The sequence below is a fragment of the Ursus arctos genome, chromosome Y (assembly GCF_023065955.2).
Source record: "Ursus arctos isolate Adak ecotype North America chromosome Y, UrsArc2.0, whole genome shotgun sequence".
In the NCBI taxonomy this organism is placed as follows: Eukaryota; Metazoa; Chordata; class Mammalia; order Carnivora; family Ursidae; genus Ursus; species Ursus arctos.
In genome coordinates, this window is record NC_079874.1 from 22,957,212 (window position 1) to 22,969,878 (window position 12,667).

Consider the following 12,667-nt stretch of genomic DNA (forward strand, 5'->3'; position numbering starts at 1 on the left):
CTGATAACCCTGAGATAAAGAGTTGCATGTTCCACCTACTGAGCCAACCAGACACCCCATTTTTCACTTTTTATCATTCTCATTTTTTGTATTTCAGGCTCCTGTTAAGAAGCTGGGGTAAAAACAGCTTTCCAAAAAAAAGAGACTTGTTTCTGTAGTAAGAGAAGCTAATCAATAACTCCCATTCTGTCAAACAAGAGAAAACCTCTCTTTCTTAAAAGAAAAATAAATAATGCCTTCTTCAAGGGAGCCAAGATACTATATATTTCATTTGGTGGCAGGTTCTTGCTTCAGAATCAGTTTGTATCTCTATGAAAGCCCAAGTTTTTGTCTTCATGACAAGTCCATGTGAATTAACCGAAAATACTCAGGAAATGCCATGGCACAGCAATATGTATGCCCACCCCCACCCCTGCCTCAATCATTTCAAACAGACAAAAACAAGCCTTCAAAAGCATCACCTGCAAATGCATGCTTTCCAGAAGGGCACAGAGCCCAGCATAGGAGCTGCAAACCTTTCCCTGCGGAAGTAGAGGACTTCCTCCTCCGCCACATTGCCCTTCTCACGGAGCAGACCCGAGCCCGCTCTGCGGTGGGGCGGCGACAGCCTGCCATGATAAAGAGATGTAAGGCCAGCCTTGGCTCTAGCGCCTCCAGGAGGGTGGCTGCAGTCTGATGGGGAAGGAGTGCCCGAGCCTGACCCCGTGCAACCCAGGGCAGCCACGACCAGACACCTTGCTTCTGTGGGGAGAAGTGCGGCAGGTCTTGCAAATGACCCAGGGGCAGCTAGGGCCACCCGGTTCCAACCCCCTGATGTTCACTCCCCCAACCCCCGCCATGGGGTAAAGGATTAACTCTGCTCCAGGAAAGGTTTGGTCCTTGCCCAGCTCCTGGGAACTGACCCATAATCCCCTGGAATGTCCTGCCTGAGTGTCTCTGTTTACCTGGAGACCTCTGGCCAGGCCACCCAGTTTCTGCTAACTATGTGATTTATAGTAGGGGTCTTACACCATCAGCTTGACCTTTGGAGGGGCTGGAGATGAAGGTCAGGCATGCAGGCAATCAGCTCTGCCTATGTGACCAAACTCCTCCAAAACCCCCAACTGGCATACTCCATGCATGTGGTCTCTCCCAGCAGTGACAGGTGACCAGAGCCACCCGCACAATCCTGCTGGAAGAGACCTGGAAGGTTGCATCAGCTCTCTCCTGAGTGCTGTCCGATGTGCTTCTTCCCTCTGCTGACCTTGGTCTATATCCTTTCACCATAATAAACCATAATTGTGAATATAATAGCTTTGCTGAGTTCTGTGGGTCCTAGCAAGTTACTGAACCTGAGCATGGGCCAGGGGACTCCTAAACCATACCCCCGGTGTCTGTGGCACACGTCTGAGGCCGTTTCTCTTGTATGACTGAACTTTGGTTTTGCCCAAACAGAGCCAGCTCCTTGGCAGTCCCCGTCAAGGGAAGGTGCTTTACTTCAATGAGCCCAGTTCAGAGGCGGGAAGGGTCAAAGTTCTCCTCGATCCAAAAAGCTCCTTCAGGTCACTGTGTTATGGCCATTTATCCTTCAAATTCCCTTCTCTTTCCTAATCCTTCCTGTCACTGTCACACCACCACCACCCACGAACCTCAAACACGCGGTCCTATCTTCAAGGACCGCAGCAGATTGGGTCCCCCATCTTGAGGTTCTCAACATCAGAATCATGACCCAAGTTCTGGTGTCCAGGCCCCATCATGACCCATGATGGATCCTGGGGGTGGAACCCAGGCACCAGCATTTTGTGAAGCTCCCACCTCCACCCCCAACTGTGCTGACAATGCTTCACTGCATGGTGCAGCCAAGGAACCACACCGTGCCTCCTGGATCACCCTAGGGATGAGAACTGTCATGCAGGGATGGGTCAGTTTCCGGAGTCTCCAAGGCTGCCATCCACCCTGGAACCCCACTAAGCTACACTTTAAGATTTCCAACCACTCAGTGGCCTGACTTTCCAATCTCTACCCAATTCAGGATACTCCCTTTCCAACCTGTTACTCCTTAGAAATGGTTTGCCCGGCTTCCTGCTGATGAGTTTATATACATACAAACTGAAAATCTGGGAGAAATGTATTAGAATCTTGAAGAAATCTAGAGTTAGATGGGCAAGGGTGAGGGGAAATGAACCCACCATACTGATGACTGCATCCCCCCACACGTGTGGTGTTCATTTATTTGTGAGAACACACATGTCTTTTAACATGAATAGTAAAAATAAAACACAAAGCAGGAGGACAATGTTCCAGACAGGTGGTGGCAAAGGAATTTCAACTTACTCTGCAAACATACTGGCTTCGTGCTCCAGGGGAGAAAGTCTGTGAACGGACAACTGGGCTACTCCGAACAAAATGTGACCCAAAGGCTCTGCGGCTGGTCCTTTCCTTTGGAAGACTCACAATTTCTTCTGGGAAGATATCTTCTGTGTTCGTTTCCTTATCAACCTATATATTAGTTAATTTACTTTTTCTATAATAGAAGCAATAAATTAGCATAGTCACCAAACAACTGTCTCCTTGCCATCTCCACTTTGAGGTCCTTGCTGGCATTTTACATTTAATGAGTCTAAAACCGAATTTCTGACATTCTATCCCCCAAAAATCTTAGGACCAAAAGTTTGTTCCATTTGTTCATGCAAAAAATCTTAGTTGTCATCTTGGACTCCTCTCTTTCTGTCACACTACACACGTGGCCAAAGAGATTCCTGGTGGCTCAATGTTGAAAATTTGGTGTATTTTGACACTTGTCACCAACCCTTCATCCAAGTCAGTATCATCTACCCAGATCAGAATTAGTGCAATAAGCCTACCTCTGTCTTCAACTCTGCCATCATGGAAATCCTAGTAAAACTGATGTCAAATCATGTTACCCGTGAACTCAAAGTTACCCACCAGTTTCCTACCCCCTTTCAGAAAAAAGCAAAAGTCCTGAATGGGCCTATATATTCTGGTCCCTTATTCACAATGCTCTGAGCTGTCACAACTGCTTCTGCTGCTCTTGCCAACCCATGCCAACTTCCTTATGATTCTCTTACTATGCTGGGTCTCCCATTTCAGTCTTTGGGCACATACTCCTCCATCTGCCTGAATGCCCTTCCCAATACTATAGAAGTCTCCTATACTTTCTTTTGTACAGTCGGTACCGAAAATTCAACTTTTTAATTATGCCTTCAATATGACCATGTGAAAAACTAAACCTTCCTTATTTTTTATATTATTCTTCATTAGCTCTTCTGACTAATAGAAGTTTTAAAAAGGGAAGTGATGTCAGCAAAATGGTGAACCAGAAAGCTGTATGCCCTTATCTCTGTAAGATCACATCAAAAAACAATGGGATACTGATAAATAGACTTACAATTATGCAAAACAGTCAAGTTCTTCAGTAAAATGAATGGTAATAAAGAAGAATATTCAAACAGTAGGAAATATTATATTGTTTACATGTTTTTGACCTACCCTCTCCCCAGGGCAACACACTAAGAAGACTACAGCATAGTTCCCAATTCCCTCCCTTGCACTGGAGGAAGTGGAGTAATCTCATTTGAACATTTTAACATTAACCCTTCCTGAAAGATTGATCTCTGTTTTCCCTAAAGTGCTATGAAAGCAGAATGGCCTACATCACAGCAACAGAAAAGTAAGAGAAGCAGCAGGCATCACTACTGAAAGCTAATGGGGGACCCAACTCACTGGTATACACATACAATAAACCACATAATGCCACTGGAGAGCCTCTGTGGGAAATTAAGTATCCAAAAGCAGGTGTATATATGGAGGAATTGAGAAAGCAAAAAAAGGTCCTCAGTCAACACACTGAGAAGGAAGAAACATGGAAAGATTCCAGGCTTTCACAACAAGCTGATACTAGGCTCACAGCATGTGCAGCTTATTCAGTGAAAGACTATGCTGGTGCACAGACTGAGCCACCAGAGTCAATCTGCTAAGCTTGGGAAAACTGGCCATTTTTTTTTTTTTTCAGATGAACAGTTTTCAAAAACAACAACAACAAAAAAATCACAAACCATAATGAGAAACATGGAAGAAGAACCCATTCAAATAAAGAAAATAAAGGGACAGTTATCATCCCAAAAGAAGCACGGATATTAGATCTACTAAAAGATTTTTAAATAACTCTATGTCCAAAAGCTATGTCCAAAGAGCAAGAGGAGGAAAAAAAGACAAGAAAACTAAGGAAACCAGGAAACGATGAGCAAAATGATAATAACAAGAGAAAAACAGGAATTCCAAAAAAGAAACACACCTGTAGGTGAAAAATAAGTGGAAAAATTCACTAATGAGGTAAAACAACACATCTAAGTAGATATAAGAAACAATCAGCAATCTTGAAGACAGAACAACTAAAATTTAAAAGTCCAGGAAACAGGGTGCCTGGGCAGCTCAGTTGGTTAAGTCCGTCATTAGCTCAGGTCATGATCCCAGGGTCCAGTCATACATCGGGCTCCCTGCTCAGTGAGGAGTCACTTTTCCCACTGCCCCCTCCCCCCTGCTTGTCTTCTCTTTCTCTCTCTCAAATAAATAAAATCTTAAGAATAACTCTTTAAAAAATAAAAATTAAGTAAATAAATAAACAAAAATTTAAAACCTAGGAAATGGAGGGGAAAAGAAAAGACTGAAGGTAAGTTGAACAGGATCGTCATGAAGAGAAAAGAGAGTGGTGAAGAGATTAGTTGAAGAAATATAGATGAAACCTTACCAAATTCCAAGGAATAAATGGACATATAAATCCAAGAAGACTAATGACTCCAAGTAAGATAAACTCAAAGTGATCCATATTAAAACACATTATAGCCAAATTGGCCAAATTAAAGAGAGAATAGTGAAAGCAGTAAGAGAGATGACATGACACATAAAGGAAACCACATAAAAATATAAACTGATTTCTCACTGGAAACTTGGGAGTCCCAAGCAATAAAATGTTCTATTTAAATTTCTCCGGAAAAAAATAAAATTAAAAAAAATTTTAAATACTGTCAATAGAAATTCTATATCCATTTATCTGGTGATATTCAACCACCTTTGCATTCCAGTGATAAAACTCACTTGATGTGTACTCCTTTTAAGGTTCTGTTGGATTCTGTTAGTTGTTTTGTTGGGGGTTTCTGTATCAATATCATTAGAGATGTTGGTCTGTAGTGTCTGTCAGTTTGGAAATATTCCCTTCAGTTCAATTTTCTGGAAGAGTTTGATGAGACTGGTGTTAAATCTTAAAAATTTTGGTAGAATTCACTGGTGAAAACTTCCGGTCCTGAGGTTTTTTATTTGTTTGTTTGTAAGTTTCTGTATCTGCCTATATATTTACCTTTACCAGAACTTTATATTTTATAAGAGTTTAAGTTACCATCTACTATCCTTTTATTACTTGATGAACTCCCTTAGCGTTTCTTTTATACGAACCCTACTGATAATGAACTTTTAGCTTGTTTATCTGAGAATGTTTTGATTTCTCCCTTATTTTTGAGGGACAATTTTGTCAGATATAATATTCCCTGTTCACAAAGTTTTTTTTTTCTCTCTCAGCACTTGAAAATAAAATTTCCCAATGCCTTCTCACCTGCAAGTTCTCTACTGAGAAATCCATGGATTATCTTACAGAGGTTCCACTGTAAAAGAGATGAGTTGCATTTCTTTGCTATTTTCAAGATTCGTTCTTTGTCTCTCACTTCCAACATTTTGATTATAATGTTTCCTGCTGTAGGTCTTTGCAGATTCACTCTCCTTGGAAATGAGTTTCTAATATTTGAATTTCCATTTCTTTTCTCAAATTTGGGAAGTTTTTCACCATTACTTCTTCATAACTCTTCTGATCCTTTCTCTCTGTCTTTTTCCCTTGTGTTATGACTTTGATACATATATTGGTTCATGGAGATATTATTTAAATCCCTTAAGCCCTGTTCATGTGTCTTTATTCTTTCTGTTCTACAGACGGTAATTTCAAATGACCTGTATTCAAGTAAGCTAATTATTTCTTCTGCCTGTTGAAAGACTTTAGTCAGTTTTTCAACTCAATTATTATAATTTGAAGCTCCCGGTTTTGGGGGAGAGGGCTTTAAAAAGATAATTTCATTTTTTAGACATTTTCATTTTGTTCTTAAATCATTTTCTTGAATTCTTTCATTGTATTGTGCAGTTGTCTGCTGAAGTAATTTCGTAGCTCACAGAATATATGTAGGACAGGTGTATTAAATTCTTTACCAAGTAAGTCAGAGATCTGTGTTTATTTGCAGTGAGTTTCTGGAGATTTATTTTGTGCCTGTGAACGGGACATTTTCCTCCTTCTTTCGTATGCATTGTAATTTTTTTTTTTTTTTGGAAACATCATAGCTAAACATTTCCCTAATTTAGGAAAGGAAACAATCATCCAAATGCAGGACACACAAACTTCCACCATATTAAACAAAAGCTGGCCCATACCAAGATGTATCGTAGTATATTTGCAAAATATAGAGATGAGGAAAACATCCTCAAAGCAGCAAGGGAAAAGAAATACCTAGCCTACAAAGTAAGACAAATAACATCAACATTGAGATCTCTCAAATAGAAACCTAGAAAGGCAGAAAGGACTGACATGATATATTCAACATGCTGAAGAAATATTAAAGTGAACTGTAGGCAAAAAAGACCAAAAGCAATGAAGGATAGAAATGACCAGAGAACATCAGCAGACAACAACTCTATAAGTAACGCAATGGAACTAAATTCATATCAATAATCACTCCAAATGTAAATTCTCCTATTAAAAGACATAGTGTATCAGAATGGATAAAAAAAACAAGACTCATCCGTATGGTGCCTAATATACACATTTCAGACCTAATGGTACCTGCAGATGGAAAGTGAAGGGGTGGATATATACATCTATCATGCAAATGGATGTCAGAAGAAAGACGCAGTATTCATAATTATATCTGACAAATTAGACTTTAAACCAAAGACAGTAATAAGAGATGAAGAAGTGCACTACACATCATAATTAAGGAGTCTATCCAAGAAGAGGATCTAACAGTTGTAAATGTTTATGTTGCCAACGTTGGAGCAGCCAAATATATACTGAATTAATAACAAAGATTAAAAAACTCATTGATTATAATATAATAACAACAGTGGACATTAACATCCCATTTATAGCAATTAACAGGTCATCTATGCAAAAAATCATTAAGTAAACAATGGCTTTCCTGACACCCTGGGCCAAATGGAATGAACAGATATATTCAGAGCATTTCATTCTAAGGCAGCAGAATACATATTCTTTTTGAGTGCACATGAGACATTCTCCAGAAGAGATCACATACTGGGTCACAAATCAGCCCTCAACAAGCACAAAAAAGACTGAGATCATACCAGGCATATTTTCTGACCACAACACTATAAAACTTAAAGTCTATCACAAGAGAGGGGCGCCTGGGTTGCACAGCGGTTGAGCGTCTGCCTTCGGCTCAGGGCGTGATCCTGGCGTTACGGGATCGAGCCCCACATCAGGCTCCTCCGCTATGAGCCTGCTTCTTCCTCTCGCACTCCCCCTGCTTGTGTTCCCTCTCTCGAGGGCTGTCTCTCTCTCTGTCAAATAAATAAATAAAATCTTTAAAAAAAAAAAAAAAGTCTATCACAAGAGAAAATCAGCAAAGACTGCAAACAGATGGAGTTTAAAGAACATATTACTAAAGAATAAATGGGTCAACAAGGAAATTAAAGAAGAATTAAGGAGCACCTGGGTGGCTCAGTCAAGAAGGATAGGTATTAGTTCTTCCTTAAATGTTTGGTGTAATTCCACTGGGAGGGCATCTTGTCCTGAACTCTAGTTTGCTGGGAGATTTTTGAATACTGCTTCAATTTCTCTTCTACTGGATTTAGGCTTTACTTGCTGTTCTTTTTCCAGCTACTTAGGTGTAAGGTTAGCTTGTGTATTTGAGACTTTTCTTGTTACTTGAGAAAGGCCTGTACTGCTATATACTTACTCTTCCTCCCTGGAAGCAAATGAAAATGACAGTTCAAAACCTTACAGATGCAGCAGAGGCGGTCGTAAGAGGAAGTAATCCTCCCCAAGTTTTTTTTTAATTTTAATGTTTTTTTATTAGATTACAGTAGTCACCATACAGTACATCCCTGGTTTCCGATGTAAAGTTCGGTGATTCATTAGTTGTGTATAACGCCCAGTGCACCATGCAATATATGCCCTCCTTACTACCCATCACCAGCCTATCCCATTTACCCACCCCCTCCCCTCTGAGGACCTCAGTTTGTTTCTCAGAGTCCATAGTCTCTCATGCTTCATTCCCCCTTCTGATTACCCCCCCTTTCTTTATCCCTTCCTTCTCTTACCGATCTTCCTAGTTTTTATGTTCCATAACTGTGTGAAACCATATGATAATCGTATTTCTCTGCTTAACTTACTTCGCTTAGCATAATCTCAAGTTTCATCTTTGAAGGGCTGTCGAACCACAAAGGTATTTTGTATGTGAACTCTGTACTAGATATCCCTGCCATATTTTCGGACTATAACTGTATCGTATTTAAGTGGGAAAACATGGTTGTTCTTAGATTTGTGCAGAATTGTTGAGGAAGAATGTGTTATGATCTTTAATTACTGTCAAATGGCTCAGGAAAGAAAGTGGTATGCACCTAAGTCCTTGAAAATACACTGTGCTAATAAACCTGTCCTTCAAGTAACATCTTTTTGTCATTAAATAAAGTGTAATTAACTAATGCATGGAAACAAAGCAAAAAGCCATGTTTATTTGGTAGAAATTACACTCTGTATAAAGTGTCCTTAAGTATTATCTTCCTTTTACTTAGATTTATTAAACTTCCATGCAGAAGCAGTAGGGAAATGTCATATGCTTAATATTTGAAAATTCCCTGTGATTAAACCATGCTTTTGGTAACAACTTTTCTTTAACATATAAGTTTTTAAATTTATGTGTAGAAACATTAGGGAAAAGCCATATATTTGGCTCCTTGTTTATACCATATGCTTAACCTGTAGTTCAACTAACATATTCCTTTTACCTGTGTTTTTTTACTAATGAGTAAAATCCTTAGGGAAAAGGAATGTGTTTATCCCCTTGACAATACTATGCTTAAACACTCCTGCCATTACCATCCTCCTTATATATGTTGTTTTTTTTATGTGTACAAGTAATAAGAAAATGCTGTATTCTTGATTACTTGTAACTGCACTGTGTATAATGTGTCCTTATAGTAATTTCTTCCTTTTTTCAAGATATAAGCGATTTTGAACTTATGTGTAGGGGTGCCTGGGTGGCTCAGTCATTAAGCGTCTGCCTTCGGCTCAGGGCGTGATCCCAGGGTCCCAGGATCGAGCGCCACATCCACTGGGAGCCTGCTTCTTCCTCTCCCACTCCCCCTGCTTGTGTTGCCTCTGTTGCTGGCTGTCTCTCTGTCAAATAAATAAATAAAATCTTTAAAAAAATAAAATAGGATAGAGGAGTTAAGATGGCAGAGGAGTAGGAGACACCGTTTTCAGCCGGTCCTCCGAGTCGAGCTGGATAGGTACCAGACCAGCCTAAACAACCACGGAACCAGCCTGAGACGCAGGAAGACGCATCTGGATCTCTACAAATGAACATCTCCAGCGCTGAGTATTGAGGTACGAAGCGGGGAGCCATGAAACTGTGCACAGATATCGGAAGATAAACGGAAAGGGGAGGGAGCCGCCGCGTTCGGGTGCCGGGAAGTGGTAGCCACTTGCACGGGGGAGCGGGCGGACTCACAGAGGGCACCCGCGAGAGAGCGGACTGAGACCAGTGAGCCATGAACGCGCGCCACCAGGCATCTCGCGGAACACCGGAATCCCGGTGCGCTCACTGGATCCAGACTGAGACCGGGAGATCCAGGAGCATGCGCGGGGCGGCTGGCGGCTGGCGGCATTAGAAACACAAAGGACAGAGACGCGCCGGCCCTGGAAGTGAGGGCTGGGACGCCGGGTGTGGGGCGCACATCCCGGGACGCTGCAGGGTTGAGCAGCACCAACAGAAACAGAGTTAAAGTGGCCAGAACATTAGTAGAGAACGGGCCGCAATCCTTCTGTTCCGTGACAGAGGCTGAAATTTGGCCGCTGCTGCTCTGACTCTCAGAAGAGGCACAGCAAACCGCCAGGGAAAGCCGCCAGAGAACAAAAGCCTGGAAATACCGGCTCAGGGAGTGCCCATCCCCATCCCCCCTCCCAGGGGACGACGAGACTCTACCCAAACAGGGCTGCCTGAGTATTGGCGCGGCAGGCCCCTCCCCCAGAAGGCAGGCTGAAAAATCAAGAAGCCCACAACCCGGGCGCCTGGGTGGCGCTTTCATTGAGCACCTGCCTTCGGTTTAGGGCGTGATCCCGGCGTTTCGGAAAGGAGTCCCTCATCGGGCTCCTCCGCTGGGAGCCTGCTTCTTCCTCTCCCACTCCCCTGCTTCTGTTCCCTCTCTCACTGGTTGGCTGCGGCATAAATAAATAAATAAATAAATAAAATCTTTAAAGAAGAAGCCCACATCCCTAAGATCCCTATAAAACAAGGGGCATGGCCTGGGACCCAGTCAATAATTTGGGCTCTGGACAACCCCGCAACCTCTCTTCATCAGAATGAGAAGAAGGAGAAGCACCCCCCCCCCAGCAAAGAAAAGACAGTGAGTCTGTGGCCTCTGCCACAGAAATAATGGATATGGATGTAACCAAATTATCAGAAATGGAATTCAGAGTAACGATGGTCAAAATGATGAGTAGAATTGAAAAAACTATTAACGAAAAGGTTACTGAGAATATAGAATCCCTAAGGACAGAAATGAGAGCGAATCTCACAGAAATTAAAAATTCTATGAGCCAAATGCAGGCAAAACTAGAGGCTCTGACGGCCAGGGTCACCGAAGCAGAGGAACGGGTTAGTGAATTGGAGGATGGGTTAATAGAGGAAAAAATAAAAATAGAAGATGGTCTTAAAAAAATCCACGCCCACGAATGTTGGCTACGGGAGATTACTGACTCAATGAAACGATCCAATGTTAGAATCATCGGCATCCCCGAGGGGATGGAGAAAAACAGAGGTCTAGAAGAGATATTTGAACAAACTGTAGCTGAAAACTTCCCTAATCTAGCAAGGGAAACAAACATTCGTGTCCAAGAGGCAGAGAGGACCCCTCCCAAACTCAACCACGACAAACCTACACCACGTCACATCATAGTGCAATTCGCAAATATTAGATGCAAGGATACAGTATTGAAAGCGGCCAGGGCAAAGAAATTTCTCACGTACCAAGGCAAAGGCATCAGAATTACGTCAGACCTGTCTACACAGACCTGGAATGAGAGAAAGGGTTGGGGGAGCATATTTAAAGCTCTTTCAGAGAAAAACATGCAGCCAAGGATCCTTTATCCAGCAAGGCTGTCATCCAGAATTGATGGAGAAATAAAGACATTTCAGAATCGCCAGTCACTAACCAATTATGTAACCACGAAACCAGCCCTACAGGAGATATTACGGGGGGTTCTATAAAAGTAAAAAGGCCCCAAAGTGATACAGAACAGAAAGTCACAGCCAATACAAACAAAGACTTTACTGGCAACATGGCAACATTAAAATCATATCTCTCAATAATCAGTCTTAATGTAAATGGTTTGAACCATCCCGTAAAACGCCACAGGGTTGCGGATTGGATAAAAAGAAATGACCCATCCGGTAGTAAGGAGGGCACGTATTGCATGGTGCACTGGGTGTTATACACAACTAATGAATCATCGAGCCTTACATCGAAAACCGTGGATGTACTATATGGTGACTAACATAATATAATAAAAAATCATTATTAAATAAATAAATAAATAAATAAAATAAAACACTTCAAAAAAAAAAGAAATGACCCATCCATTTGCTGTCTACAACAGACTCATTTCAAACCCAAAGATGCATTCAGACTGAGAGTAAGGCGATGGAGTACCATCTTTCACGCAAATGGACCTCAAAAGAAAGCTGGGGTAGCAATTCTCATATCAGATAAATTGGATTTTAAACTACAGTCTATAGTAAGAGACGCAGAAGGGCACTATATTATTCTTAAGGGAAGTATTCAACAAGTGGATATGACAATTGTAAATATATATGCCCCCAACAGGGGAGCAGCAAGATACACAAGCCAACTCTTAACCAGAATAAAGAGACATATAAAAAAAATACATTAATAGTAGGGGACCTCAACACTCCACTCTCAGAAATAGACAGAACACCGTGGCAAAAACTAAGCAAAGAATCAAAGGCTTTGAATGCCATACTCGACGAGTTGGACCTCACAGATATATATAGAACACTACACCCCAGAACCAAAGAATACTCATTCTATTCTAATGCCCATGGAACATTCTCAAGAATAGACCATGTTATGGGACACAAAACAGGTCTCAACCGATACCAAAAGATTGAAATTATCCCCTGCATATTCTCAGACCACAACGCTCTGAAATTGGAACTCAACCACAAGGAAAAATTTGGAAGAAACTCAAACACTTGGAGACTAAGAACCATCCTGCTCAGGAATGACTCGATAAACCAGGAAATCAAAAATCAAATTAAACAATTTATGGAGACCAATGAGAATGAAAATACAACAGTCCAAAACCTATGGG

The 12,667-nt window shown here is 41.5% G+C and overlaps 1 protein-coding gene across 8 annotated transcripts in view; it reads right to left on the reverse strand.

The window, feature by feature from the left end:
* The window catches only part of LOC113249831 (protein WWC3-like), a 250,805-nt gene that overhangs the window by 24,054 nt on the left and 214,084 nt on the right, over nt 1-12,667 (reverse strand). For all 8 annotated transcript variants that reach the window (XM_057315432.1, XM_048213624.2, XM_048213623.2 and 5 more), the window contains one exon: nt 2,314-2,478. In XM_057315432.1, coding sequence (XP_057171415.1) covers nt 2,314-2,478 — 165 coding nt within the window. The remainder of the gene's footprint in view (nt 1-2,313; nt 2,479-12,667) is intronic.